At 37.7% G+C, this 12,764-nt stretch overlaps 2 protein-coding genes across 6 annotated transcripts in view; both read left to right on the top strand.

Annotated features, from left to right (window-relative positions):
- The window catches only part of phf20b (PHD finger protein 20, b), a 34,536-nt gene extending 26,286 nt beyond the window's left edge, over positions 1-8,250 (top strand). Inside the window, exons 11-19 of one of the 2 annotated variants that reach the window (XM_077214094.1) lie at positions 842-1,012; positions 1,132-1,227; positions 2,904-3,035; positions 3,280-3,458; positions 4,454-4,553; positions 4,746-4,941; positions 5,050-5,458; positions 6,288-6,507; positions 6,610-8,250. In XM_077214094.1, coding sequence (XP_077070209.1) covers positions 842-1,012; positions 1,132-1,227; positions 2,904-3,035; positions 3,280-3,458; positions 4,454-4,553; positions 4,746-4,941; positions 5,050-5,458; positions 6,288-6,507; positions 6,610-6,755 — 1,649 coding nt within the window. In that variant the 3' untranslated portion in view covers positions 6,756-8,250. The remainder of the gene's footprint in view (positions 1-841; positions 1,013-1,131; positions 1,228-2,903; positions 3,036-3,279; positions 3,459-4,453; positions 4,554-4,745; positions 4,942-5,049; positions 5,459-6,287; positions 6,508-6,609) is intronic. The other variant, XM_077214095.1, reaches the window with a different exon arrangement.
- An 855-nt stretch (positions 8,251-9,105) lies between these two features.
- Positions 9,106-12,764, top strand: part of ndrg3b (ndrg family member 3b) — a 93,020-nt gene continuing 89,361 nt past the window's right edge. For 2 of the 4 annotated variants that reach the window (XM_077214137.1, XM_077214144.1), the window contains exon 1: positions 9,126-9,286. The gene's annotated coding sequence lies outside the window, so the exon portion shown is untranslated. Of the gene's footprint in view, positions 9,287-12,764 lie in introns of all 4 variants that reach the window. The other 2 variants (XM_077214141.1, XM_077214138.1) reach the window with 2 other exon arrangements.

Here is a 12,764-nt window from a genome sequence, read left to right as displayed (position 1 = left end):
TCATTTTTGGATGGATTCATTTTTGAATCATTATCCCTTTGATGGTTTTAGTGAGGGAAAGAACTACAATCCCATGATGCATGGCAAACAGCATAATTAAATAAAAAATTATGTAGAAGTCAAGAACGTAGAGAGATAACATCATTTGCAGTGCTTCATGGGAGTGGGCGGAAAGAGGTTTGCTTTTTTCGACTCTCTAATTGGTGCAATTTTCCGTACAGCATCGTGGGTAATTTCGTTTTTCACCAGGAATTCCACTGTTAAACATTATTATTTTATTTCACGATTACATGTTTGTTATTTCAGCATTGAAATATGTGGGCTGACGCCAGCTTCAGCAGAAGCAAATACCATAGATTAACAACCTCGTAGCTCACAGTATGTCCGTCTTTAAAGGTTTATGTTATTATTTAAAGTAAACTTTAATGAGTTTGAATGAATAATAAAAAATAAAATGAGAGAGTTTTTACTTCCAGAACCTGACTGTTGCACTCTATTAGAAGTCCTTATAATGTTGTACCAAAAACAAAACTAAAACAGCGTCTCTTCAAGATAGCGAAATCACTTACCCAACTGTTCTATGAGGATGGGACAAAGAAGCCAGTAGGCAGGCATTATGTGTCACATGGTGACATGGCTAAGTAACAGAAATAATAGCAGGACTACAAACAAGGTGTTTCCGGCAAGTGTTTTCTGTTCAAGAGATTCACTCCCTTTGGCGTGGACTTTGTGCTTTGTAACTTTGCAGATTGTTTACATGCAAAAACAGTTTTAAAATTTTAAACACTAAAGGAAAGGTAAAATCAAAAAGCATAATAGGTGCCCTTTAAATCTCCCACAGATACTCCCTCTCCTCTGAGTGACAGTAAGTCAGCTCACACTCTGTCGCCCCCTGCGGTTGGCAGCATGCACCGGCAGCGCTCGGCCACACTGGGCGCAGAAAGGAGCAAAGAGAACCAACACTTCAACCGCTCGCTGCATGACGACAGAGACTGGGTTGCCAAGGAAACAGGTATTTGAGAGCATCGTGATCATTCCATCTATTTCTGTGATCATGCTCTCGCTGATTTCTCTGCATATTACCACAATCAGGCCGTGACAGTAATGGAGATTTCTTTTTCTCATCTGAAGGGGTGAAAGAGCGGGAAAGGCTGAGAGAGAAGCGGCAGAGGGATTTCTTCCGCATCAAACTGAAGAAAAGGAAGAAGAAAAGGAAGTCTAAGTCAGGTGAGACGGCAGTTTTAGTGAAGCGGTGGCTCTTTCTTCGGCTCTCTGCTGTCCCCTCTGTGTGTCTGCTGTTGCTACAACTTTTCACTAAACTAAGCATTTCAAATTATTTTGGACCCGGCAATATATTTTAGCAGGATATGATGTCACACTCTAGGGTTTCTGTTTTGAATGCATAATAAACTATGCAAATCTATAAATAATCTATACAGAGTTATATATTTAAAATGTGAAAATTAGGCTGCTTTTAATTGAATTAAAACATATTAAACATATTACTTTAATGCGGAGTGTTTTTCCATGTTTCATTCTCAGTTGGTGACGTTAAGATCCTCAACAAATTCACATAGCTTGAGACATTTGATAAACAGCGCTGTCATAGAAGTGGGCGGTATGGCAAAAATATCATATCACGAATCTTTTCAGGAAAATCACGATTCAGGATTTTATCACGGTTCTTTTTCATGTTGGTTTTACTATTTTGCAAGTGACTGAGCATTACAGCCAAACTAATGTCCCTATTTTAAAAAACAAAGCCGTAGGTAACAAAATATAAAATAAAAAAGAATTGCAGACATTTTGGCCAAAGTGGTGAAGATAAAAATCTTTGTCATTATTTTCTTTGTTATTAAAAATTAAGAACAAAGATACACATGTACACAACTTAGAATACAAATGAATTAAACTGTGGTTTATTTTTTCAGCTACAGTAGGTGTATTTAACAGCATTGAAGAAAGTAATTAAATGAACAAATGTGAAAATAAAACGCAACATAAGACTTCACTGTATAAATTATACATTGATTCTTATTAAAGCTACTATTAAAGTTCTCAGTCAAGAGCAGTGAGGGATTTCCTCTGTGTTTTGTTTTATTAATATTAAAGGGATAGTTTGAAAAACATTCTGCCTAATATGTCTGTTCATAATTATTAAACTTTAAAATGATTAAACTAAAGCCTATCCGTTGCATTTTTTTATATAATTACTTAAATTTGAATAATTAAAAAATAAAATTGGACATAAATCCCTTTTTATATGGACGAAATATGGATATATTTAAAACTGTTTATTTAATTAATAAAATAATAAATTAATAAATAATTTTAAATGCACATTTTAAATTGCATTTTAACAAATAGTTTTAAAAGTTGTTTTTGTTGTTTTGTCAATTAAGCTAAAAAATGACTTTTTATATATATAAATGTCATTTTTTAGCTTTAGCTTTTTTAGCTCTTATATATATATATATATATATATATATATATATATATATATATATATATATATATATATATATAATACAATACAGTTCACTGTTTAATTCCAACTCTTTTTCAAGAGCCGCTCCCTCTCCCACGTGTCACTCAAAGTTTGTAGCAAGCTGATGGTACAAATTGTCTTTTAAATGAAATAAACGCTCAATCACCAGATTTTGAATACTGAAATTCTCAACCATTTTCTATCTGCATTGGGACACCAAATCTATGTGTCATTCGTCTTGAGTTATTAATAGACTGAAAGTGCACAGCCACCCACAAAAGAAACATTTCAGTTGCCAGTTCCTCTTGACAGCTTCAAGAACTCACTGAATCAGATCTACAAGCCGCCTCGTCGGTGAGGAACTGCTCGGTCTGTGTTTAACCCTGTGTGGCGTCTGCTCTTCCTCCTCTGACAGACTGTTACAGCACTGAGGAGAGCATTGGCCTAAAGCCTTTCCCCTGCAATCTGAATTCGGCCCACAAATTGCCCCTCTCCCTCACACACCGATCCTACACGGGACACTGCCCTGAAAAGATGCTCAGCCAGGGTGGGTACCAGAGAACGCAGGTCCTCCGAACTCACAGCTGCCTGCTTTGTGTTCCTCTCCTGCATTGTTGTCTTTCAGAGTCTTGACTAGCTGTGTTTAGTCACTGCCGCTGTGTAGATTTATCTCTCTAGAATTGTTTTAAACGTGCGTGTGCATGTGTGATTGGAGTGGCTGATTATCTTGCATGGATGACTGTAGTATAAAAATGGAGATTGAATCTTCTGCTTAAATGTGTTTCCGCCAGGTGAAGACAGCAGCAGTGATTTGTCTTCAGACAGTCCTGTATGGAGTGAGGGCGAGTCTGATGCTGAGCTGGATCTGAACATGCCCCTCTCTGAGCAGGGTGTGGAAACCGTCTCTCACAGCTCGGAGATTGTTCGCTGTATTTGTGAAGTGCAGGAGGAGAACGACTTCATGATACAGGTAAACTACCACCTTCTGAAACTGCACCAGACAAGACCTCAAGCCTCTTTTTTTTATTTTTTTTTTATAAAAGAGTTAATCAAATGAAAGTAACGTGTTACATAGAAAAAGTGGTCTATTATTTATTTATTTATTTATTTAGCATTTACACTCTAATGCACAGATCATTTGACATACAGGATCAGATTGTTTTGTTGCATCCATTGCTGTCAATCGTGCATATGTAAATATGTATCCCTTATTGACATCGTTTATACATTGTTGGTTCTAATAAAAATATTTGAGTGGATTCTGACTAACTTAAACACATCAGATTGGGCGTTGCGTTCACACACTCAACAAACATTTCGGTAACACTTTATTTTACATGTGTTGAGTCCTTGTTACATGTATTTACTATAGTAACAACTATAAATTATGCACTTACCCTAATCCTCTTAACTATAGCAAGGACATGTAGTTAATTATTATTACTCGGTACTTAAATGTAGTATAATTACAGTGAAACATGGACATCTTAAAATAAAGTGTAACAGATATTTCTGTGATTGGCTACAAAGCCAAGAGTGTTTTAAAGCAGCCGGCTATCCGGGGGTACCGGTACTGCAGAACGCCAGGTATCGTCACAATAAATGATCAAATAAATCTTTGGCGGGACAAAGATTAATTTTGACGGCTGCCAAAATATTTTCAATGCACGAAAAACCCTGATCATAAATCATTTATTTATAGTTGAGTATATATTTATTACAAATATAAATTGGATGCAAAATAATTATATATTTATAAAATCAGCTTTAAAAATATAATATACGAGTATATCTGACATAATTCGAAAAATCAGAACAAGGAATTTAAACCAATTATGCACTGGCATATTTACTTGAATTGTATTATGAATTATTTGATTTGGTGAAACAGTGATTTTGAAACATTCATATGCATGTTCATAAATTGTCTGAGAGACTGAAGGATGTTTCCTGTGCTCTCTGCAGTGTGATGAGTGTTTGTGCTGGCAGCATGGCACGTGTATGGGTCTGTATGAGGATAGTGTCCCAGACAGCTACAGCTGCTACGTCTGCAGAGACCCACCAGGTGAGAGACTTGAACTTCCCCCAAAATCACCTCAGTTTAGTGCATATTAACTTTCAATTTGACATTAGTCTTTCTGGACTGTGTATGTTGTCAAAACAAGGATTACAATCAACGTATGACAACCACATCAATACATTTTGTTGTCTTGCTTTTTTTTTTTTAATGTTTACATGTGCTTTTGTCTGCTTGCAGCCCAGAGACAGAGTCAAAGGTTCTGGTATGATAAAGACTGGCTGAGCAGCGGTCACATGTATGGCTTGTCTTTCCTGGAGGAGAACTACTCCCACCAGAACAGTAAGAAAGTGACAGCCGCCCATCAGCTTCTAGGGGACGTCCACCGTGTGTTTGAGGTCCTGAACGGCCTTCAGCTCAAGATGAGCATCCTACAGTAAGTAATTCCTTTAGTCTAATGCTCTTAATGTGACCAACTATTAGGTAAATTTGTGAAAGTGCAGTAGGAGCGTCTGTTATAAATCAAAGCTGCCCCCTGTTTTAGGACACAAGCCCATCCAGACCTGAAACTCTGGCAGCAGCCTTGGAAACCTGTAGACGGCCTGCGGAGGAAGGCGGCAGGTGATTCTGGCATTACTACTCCTTTCCCCCCCTCACCCCCTGAAATGGGAGTGAGCGAATTTGAGACAATGAAAAGCGAAGTCCCGTCGCCCGTGGAGACGTATGTCTCTTTCCAAGACTCGTACATTAGCAGCGAGCACTGCTACCAGAAGCCCCGTACGTACTACCCAGCGGTGGAGAGGAGGCTTGTGGTGGAGACGCGGGGTGGTTCTGAGCTGGAGGACAGTCTCAGGAGCACGGAGGACCTACTAGAGATGGCCGAGCAGAGGTACAGCATGCCTCTGGACCACGACCAGCACAAGCTTCAGCTGGCCGACCGCTCTTTCAGTAAGGTAAGTTGCAAGCAACTTTTTACCTGTTTGGCCAAGTGCACACTATAAGACAAAAGCTTGTCGGCCCAGTGCACATTTTACACGGCGCATCTGTTTCCAAACCAGTTTGAGATCTGTTTCCAAACCAGTCTGAGATCTGTTTCCAAACCAGTTTGGGATCTGTTTCCAAAACCAGTTTGGGATCTGTTTCCAAAACCAGTTTGAGATCTGTTTCCAAACCAGTTTGAGATCTGTTTCCAAACCAGTTTGAGATCTGTTTCCAAAACCAGATTGAGATCTGTTTCCAAAACCAGATTGAGATCTGTTTCCAAAACCAGATTGAGATCTGTTTCCAAAACCAGATTGAGATCTGTTTCCAAAACCAGATTGAGATCTGTTTCCAAAACCAGATTGAGATCTGTTTCCAAAACCAATTTGATGTCTTTTGCCAAACCGGTTCAATGTCTCTTTTGCAAAACGGTTCACAATCTATTTTCTTACCAGTTTAAGATCTGTTTTTTAAACCAATTAATCTGTTGTCAACTCAGTTCAAAGTAAAAAAATTTCAGAATTAGTTTTCAAACTAATTTGAAATCTGCTTTCAAACCAGTTCAAATTTTGTCGTAGTATCTGCAAATAGTCACAGCATGTCTTACATTTACGCACACTAGAAAATCATCACTGGATACCATGCATTTTGTTTTGCTTTGCATAAAACCTGAACTAATTAAATTGGCTTAAAGAGATTTGGGATGCTAGGATGAACAACCATCTCATTTATTTCACATTATTAATAATGCAAGAAAACCAGTACACGCCAAAGATGCGACTCATTACTTTCTGTTTTCAGGAGCTGGAGTGCCGTATGAAGCGACTGGTTTCCGCTGAGCAGGAAAAGAGCTGTGTGGTGGAAATCAAGGAAGAGGAGCCTGACCCTGTGACCCTTGACCCTAAGCCTGACCCTGATGTTGTGCTGCACCAGCAGTGGCAGCTGAACCTGCTGGAGCACATTGAAGCAGTGCAGGACGAAGTCACACACAGAATGGACCTTATTGAGAGAGAACTAGACGGTGAGACTCTACAATATCTTTTAAACATTTCTGGTTTAAAACTATGGGAGATGGGTGTGGTTAATTCTTTGATCGTATTAACATGTTGAAATCACTATGCAGTGCTGGAGAGTTGGCTAGACTTCACAGGTGAGCTGGAACCTCCAGATCCGCTGGCGCGCCTCCCTCAGCTGAAACATCGCATCAGACAACTCCTGACTGACCTGGGAACAGTCCAGCAGATCGCACTCTGCTCCTCATCCTCTTGAGGGCGCCAGAGGACATATAAACGGCTCAAACTGAGTCCCTTAAAGTCTGGCAAGAAACTGCGGAAATGATTATGTGTGCCTGGTTTTTGAGAGAAAACCCCTAAATGAATCAAGCTAACGTTGATGTGACCGTTTCTGTGGCACATGCATGTTGGAGTGACTGGTGTGGTCAACGGTTAGAAAAGACTGAGACGAAAGATATCTGATGCAAACAACAGTTTATTTTATTTTTTGTATTTGTGGAATTTAATGCTTCATTGTAGCACTTAGCTGTGTCTGTCATAGACTTAGGAGTTTGTTTGTTTTTTTAAATGTAATTTCCTCTGTATCCTTGACATGCTAAATAATAATTTTATGTTAATTCATAAGTGATCGTTTTGGACTCTCTCGGCACGTCTTTGCTCTGTGTAAAGAGCTTAAGCACCCGGATGGTATTTTGCTCTAGTTAAAAGAAAAAAATGTTAAATAAGACTATAACAATATGAAAATATATTTTAATCTGAAAATACTTGCATTTTACTTCTATATTTGTATTTAAAAGTCAAGTAATCTTGTAAATAACCCAAACCGTTGCTTATTCATTTTTTTTCTTTTTTTTTCTGATTTAAACTTGTATTTACAGTAAAGACTTTCTGTAATCTTTGATCTGTTGTGAATACTGTAGTTTTGGGCTTTCTGCCTATAACCTTCTAATTTTTGACACAATTGATGTTGCTTTCATTTCAGAACAGCGGGGCTTTGTTTCCACTGGTACATTAAACAAGCACAGAATGTTGAAATCTTGCATACTGAATTTTTGTATGTATATATTTTTCTTTCTTTGTATTTCTTGTTTTCCCAATGATTCTGAACTTGTTTCTGATTCTGTTTTATTTTTTATTTTTGTCTGTTGCTTTCAAGTCTACAAGATTGTTTTGATTAAGACATTAGATGCCTTTAAGTTATTGTAATTGTGAATTTAAGTTATTGATTCTGCCACCTTTTTACTTCTGACCATTGGTTTTCTTTTATACAGTCTGAGTATTGTATGGTCAGAGACAGAACGAGAAAAAAGCTGGGGTCTTTTTAGTGTTCTCGCCCTTTGGTGTTATTTTTTTTCCTCCCCTCTAGACCCTAAAAAACTGCCTGATATCTTATTTCAGGCCAATTCGAGTGTCATTCACCCTCAACTACACAAACTACATTTGATATAAATCTGCGAATTTATAAAATCCTGCCGATTGGTATTTGAAGGGTTTGTTTCTCTGTACAGCTAGTGAGCAGTTTATTGACTGTTACTCAGTATTGTCTATTGTATTTTTATATCTGCCCTGTTGCTTTCAAGGCACTGGAAATTTAGTTACGCTTTAAGAATTGCAATCTTTTTTTTACATATAATTGTTTCGTTGTTGGCATCCTTTTTGCATTGGGGTCCCCTGGGAATCTATAAGTTCTGCGAAATATTGACACATAATCCAAATGCCAGAAAATAAATGCAAACATTTAAACTTAAAAAGTTGTTTTTCACTTTGTCTAAATTCTTGGAGGATGATTCTTAAATGTTTCTTTTGTTGCGAGTTTGTGGACTAACAGAATTATATTAATTCTATAATTAATTATATTATATTATGTTAATTATTTTGTAACGCTTTACAATAAGGTTTTTATTAGTTAGCATTAACTAACTTATTTAACATTAACTAAGAATGAACAATACTTCTAGCAGCAGCTATTAATCTTATTTAATGTTAATTTCAACATTTGCTTATACATGGTTAAAATTACATGTATGTGTTAACATTAGTTAATGCACTGAACTAACATGAACAAACTATGAACAGTTGTATATTTGTTGACAAAAATTAATAAATACTGTAGCAAATATACTGCTGATTGTTAGTTTGTTAGTTAATACATTAATGTTAACTAATGAACCTTATTGTAAAGTGTTACTATTATTTTAAAGAAAACTCTAAAAATGAATGGTTAGATTTCATAACATCTAGCCAATGTTAAATATTCTGATATGGATTTATATTATGAAATTAAATTTAAAATGCTTTTGCACTTTAATTGACGGTTATACTTTGTTGGAAGTTTATTTAGGCCCTTTATCCCACGTTTGATAATGACGTGTGTGTGTGTGTGTGTGTGTGTGTGTGTGTGTGTGTGTGTGTGTGTGTGTGTGTGTGTGTGTGTGTGTGTGTGTGTGCTAGAAGAAGATTTTTGAATGTCTTTAATGTTTTAGCAACATGCTATTATGTAGGCTATATAAAAATGTGTATAATATAAAGTAAGTAAAATGTGGGCTTTTGAAGTCATGACGACACCATTCTGTCCAGAGTGTGCGCGCGCGTGTTTGACTGGAGTGTCTCGTGAGCTCCTCCTCCGTCAGCGCTAGGAAGCAACTAGATCACCGCCTCACTCTCTCTCTCTCTCACACACACTCACACATACACTCTCTCCAGTGACTACAACCACAACAAGCTGCACAATTCGACCCGGGCAACGCGTTCAGGTTTTATCCAGCACATTTTGATCTTCGTGAACGGGTGAGCAGTGATCTTTTCAGTTTGTAAGTCCTGGCTTGAATGTATATCATAAAGTCAATGAGTTGGTCAATTCTTGCGCGAGCACTGCGTGCTGCAAGCGAGCTAACAGTAGGCTAGCGCTAGACATCGAAAGAATGAGACATAACGGCTTTATTAACGGACGCTCAGTCAATAATACGTAATAATAGAGCTATTTTGTCAATAATAGATATGAAGGAAGGTAACGGTAACATTTTCGCCTCTTGTTACTGCTTGAAGCCTGTATGTGTAAAGATAACTGACACCAGCTAGTCCTGTCATATCTAGACAGTACGTATTTGTTGTAAAATCAGATTATTCGATGAAATTGGGTACATTTGATTCATGGTTTGATTGTTATTTTTATTTAGTGTTTGTTTGAACGTGTTTAGCACTCTGAACTGTTGTGTTTAACTTCTTCCGAGCACTTCCAGGGTCGCAGTTTGGACTTTAGTCTCTTCAGGGGTGGGAGACTGTAGCACGATTTTTGTGTTTGTTGATGAAATATATATTTATGTTTTAGAAGCAGAGGGTAACAAATGGAGTCAAAACTCTTATCGTTGTTGCAATCGGTGTGCGTCATTTTATAATATTCTTTCTCAAATGTGTTATACAACTTAAAATAAAACTTAAGCCCTGGGATCAGTTGTAAATTGGTAATAAATACTGTATTGCCGTAGATACCACAGGGCAGAGTGTGGGGTATATCTGTGTTTTATAAAAGGGCTGCTAACCTAGTTACCCAAAATACTGCAAGAGAAACAACACAGCACCAGCAAAGCTATTTGATTAGTGCCATCAGTCCAGATGCTCTAGTACAGGCCTGTTCACTAACAAGTGGGCCAAAAAAATAATAATAATTTGGACAGAGCCACATTATTTTGCCAACAGGAGGATACTAGCTATAGATAGCAGTTGTATTATATATTTAACCTCTTAACTGTCAGTCAGACCCATTTTTGGGGCATTGACCTCAAAATGACATTTAACTTAAATTCATTTCTGACATTCGCTGTAAGCAGTTGACCAATCAGAGCAGAGTAGACCAATCACAACAGGTTGAATCATCTGACCGAGCAGAGTAGACCAATCACAACAGACTGGGCCATCTGACCAATCAGAGCAGAGTATATCAATCACAACAGACTGGGTCATCTGACCAATCAGAGCAGAGTTGACCAATCACAACAGACTGGGTCATCTGACCAATCAGAGCAGATTAGACCAGGTGTGCCCAACCCTGCTCCTGCCAATCGACTGTCCTGGGGCCTGTACCATGATGGTAGTTGAACAAACTCAGGGTTACAGGATTAGTTTAGAGTTGACAAAACCAAACCAATCCAATCAGGCTTTGTTGGTACCATGATGCTGATCATCCACTTTCTCTGTCAACTCAGGCTTTGATCCTGAGTTTAGGAGTTTAAGTGTGACATCAGTAGCGAACAGCCAATCACATGTTGAGAGAGAGTGAAACTGAGATTAATTTCTCGCGAGAGAAGCAGCGCAATTCACTTATTAAATAAAAGGATTAAAATAGTAAGAATGTAAACAAATTTACACAGCAAGAAGAAAACAGCTGTCTATGAAAGAGGACAACTAAAAGAAAAAGTCTCGCTGCTGTATATCAGTGCAAGTAAAAGTTGTGAAGTTATTTTATACAGCTGATAAAGGTATAGAGAGAATTGAACATTTAAGCTCACATGTAGTCATTTTATAGCTTCATCTATTGATGCTAAAGCGTATATATATTACCTTTATATATTTATTCATTTAAACTGCGTAATAATAATTGATGAACTAAAATTGTACATGTGTGATTGATAAAGGGTATAATAATTACATAAATAATATCTAAATCATACAAATTTATTATTCTAAATAAGCATCACTAAAAACCAGACGATTTTGTCTTTAAAAATCATTTGCTATGTAGTGACCTTTAATTTGGAGTAGAAACAGGTGGAGTGACTTTATCGCATCAGACATGTGTCACTTTGCTCACAGCTGATTGGTCCAAGTTCAGTTTGCAACCTCTTACCTAGAACATAACCTGCCCCGGACCAGGCGATGAACACTGCTAAAAGCCAAACCACTTTCATGGTCCCTAAAACCCAGGGTTGACGCAAACTAAACTGAAACATAGCTGGCTAGCCACCTAATCCGGCTTCATGGTATAGGCCCCTGGATAGTTCATCTCCAACCCTAATCAAACACACCTGAAGCAACCAGTTAAGGTCTTCAGGATTACTTGAAAATTAAAGGCAGGTGTGTTTAATTAGGGTTGGAGATAAGCTGTGCAGGACAGTCGATGGCAGGAGCAGGGTTGGGCAGCCCTGGGTTAGACCTATCACAACATACTGGGTTATCTTACTAATCAGAGCAGAGATCAATCACAATAGACGGGACCATCTGACCAATCAGGGCAGAGTAGACCAATCACAACAGACTGACTGGAAAGAGAGACTGGATCCTTGATCGATCCTTTTCAGACACTGTGAGAAAAGAGGTAAAGCTGCAATGTATATTATGACAAAAATAAAGTGAAAGTGGTTTTTTTTCTTTTCTTTTTTTTCTCTTGGATGCATGTTAACCCTTTTGTAGGAGACCTCCAAAACAAAATTAGGAACCTTTTTAAGGAACCACTTTAAATTGTCGGGTCCTCTGCAATAATTCATAACATTTAGGTTGATGGACATTCCTAAACATGTTTTATATACCTTACATTCAAAGTAAGCCGTGCCAATCAGTCTGCACACTTTAAACAGTCGTCTTATGAAATAGATGCTTTCCATCGTTCCCAATCAGTGTGAGCTGTTATTTCAGGTGCCACAAGAGAAGCATTCACCATGCCGAAACGGCATACCAGCACACCTTCAAGGATGTGTTTTAAAGAGCCCAATCATGCCTGTGCCGGTGCCCCCATGGGGATGATTCTCAGGAGGGCTTGTTTTATCTGCCTAATTTCAATCCGGCAGTAGAGATGATGTACTACAGGAGATGACATCATATGGATGTTTTTAGGGCTACCCCTGATGAAAGATTTTTCTAGTCGACTATGTTCATTTAAATGTTTAGTCAATTACGTGCATGTTTATGATATTCATTTTATTATTAAAATAAATATGGTGGGGGGCAGGGCTGGGACAATAAATCGAGGCATCGTGTTTCTTCAAACGATTCTGGATGGATTTTGAGATTCAGTATGCATCGCGATTCTTTCTCCAATCGATGTAATGTATTTCACATTACAACAATTTCTCATTTTAATTGACTTAATTTTCAAATGTTAAACCATCAAACTTTTATTTTGACGGAAAACTCATGTATCATTCATGGCGAAAATGTTGAAATTGTAGAATCGTATAAGTACTTAGGAACCATTTTTGACTCCAACCTTAAGTTTGACAAAAATACAGTGTCAATCACTAAGCGGGGACAACAAAGAATCCACTTCATGCGG

Source organism: Siphateles boraxobius, unplaced genomic scaffold (assembly GCF_051911475.1).
Source record: "Siphateles boraxobius isolate OS27281-9 unplaced genomic scaffold, OSU_SipBor_1 68, whole genome shotgun sequence".
NCBI classification, from domain to species: Eukaryota; Metazoa; Chordata; class Actinopteri; order Cypriniformes; family Leuciscidae; genus Siphateles; species Siphateles boraxobius.
The sequence above is the reverse complement of the archived record's forward strand: the minus strand, read 5'-3'. Positions and strand labels throughout refer to the sequence as shown.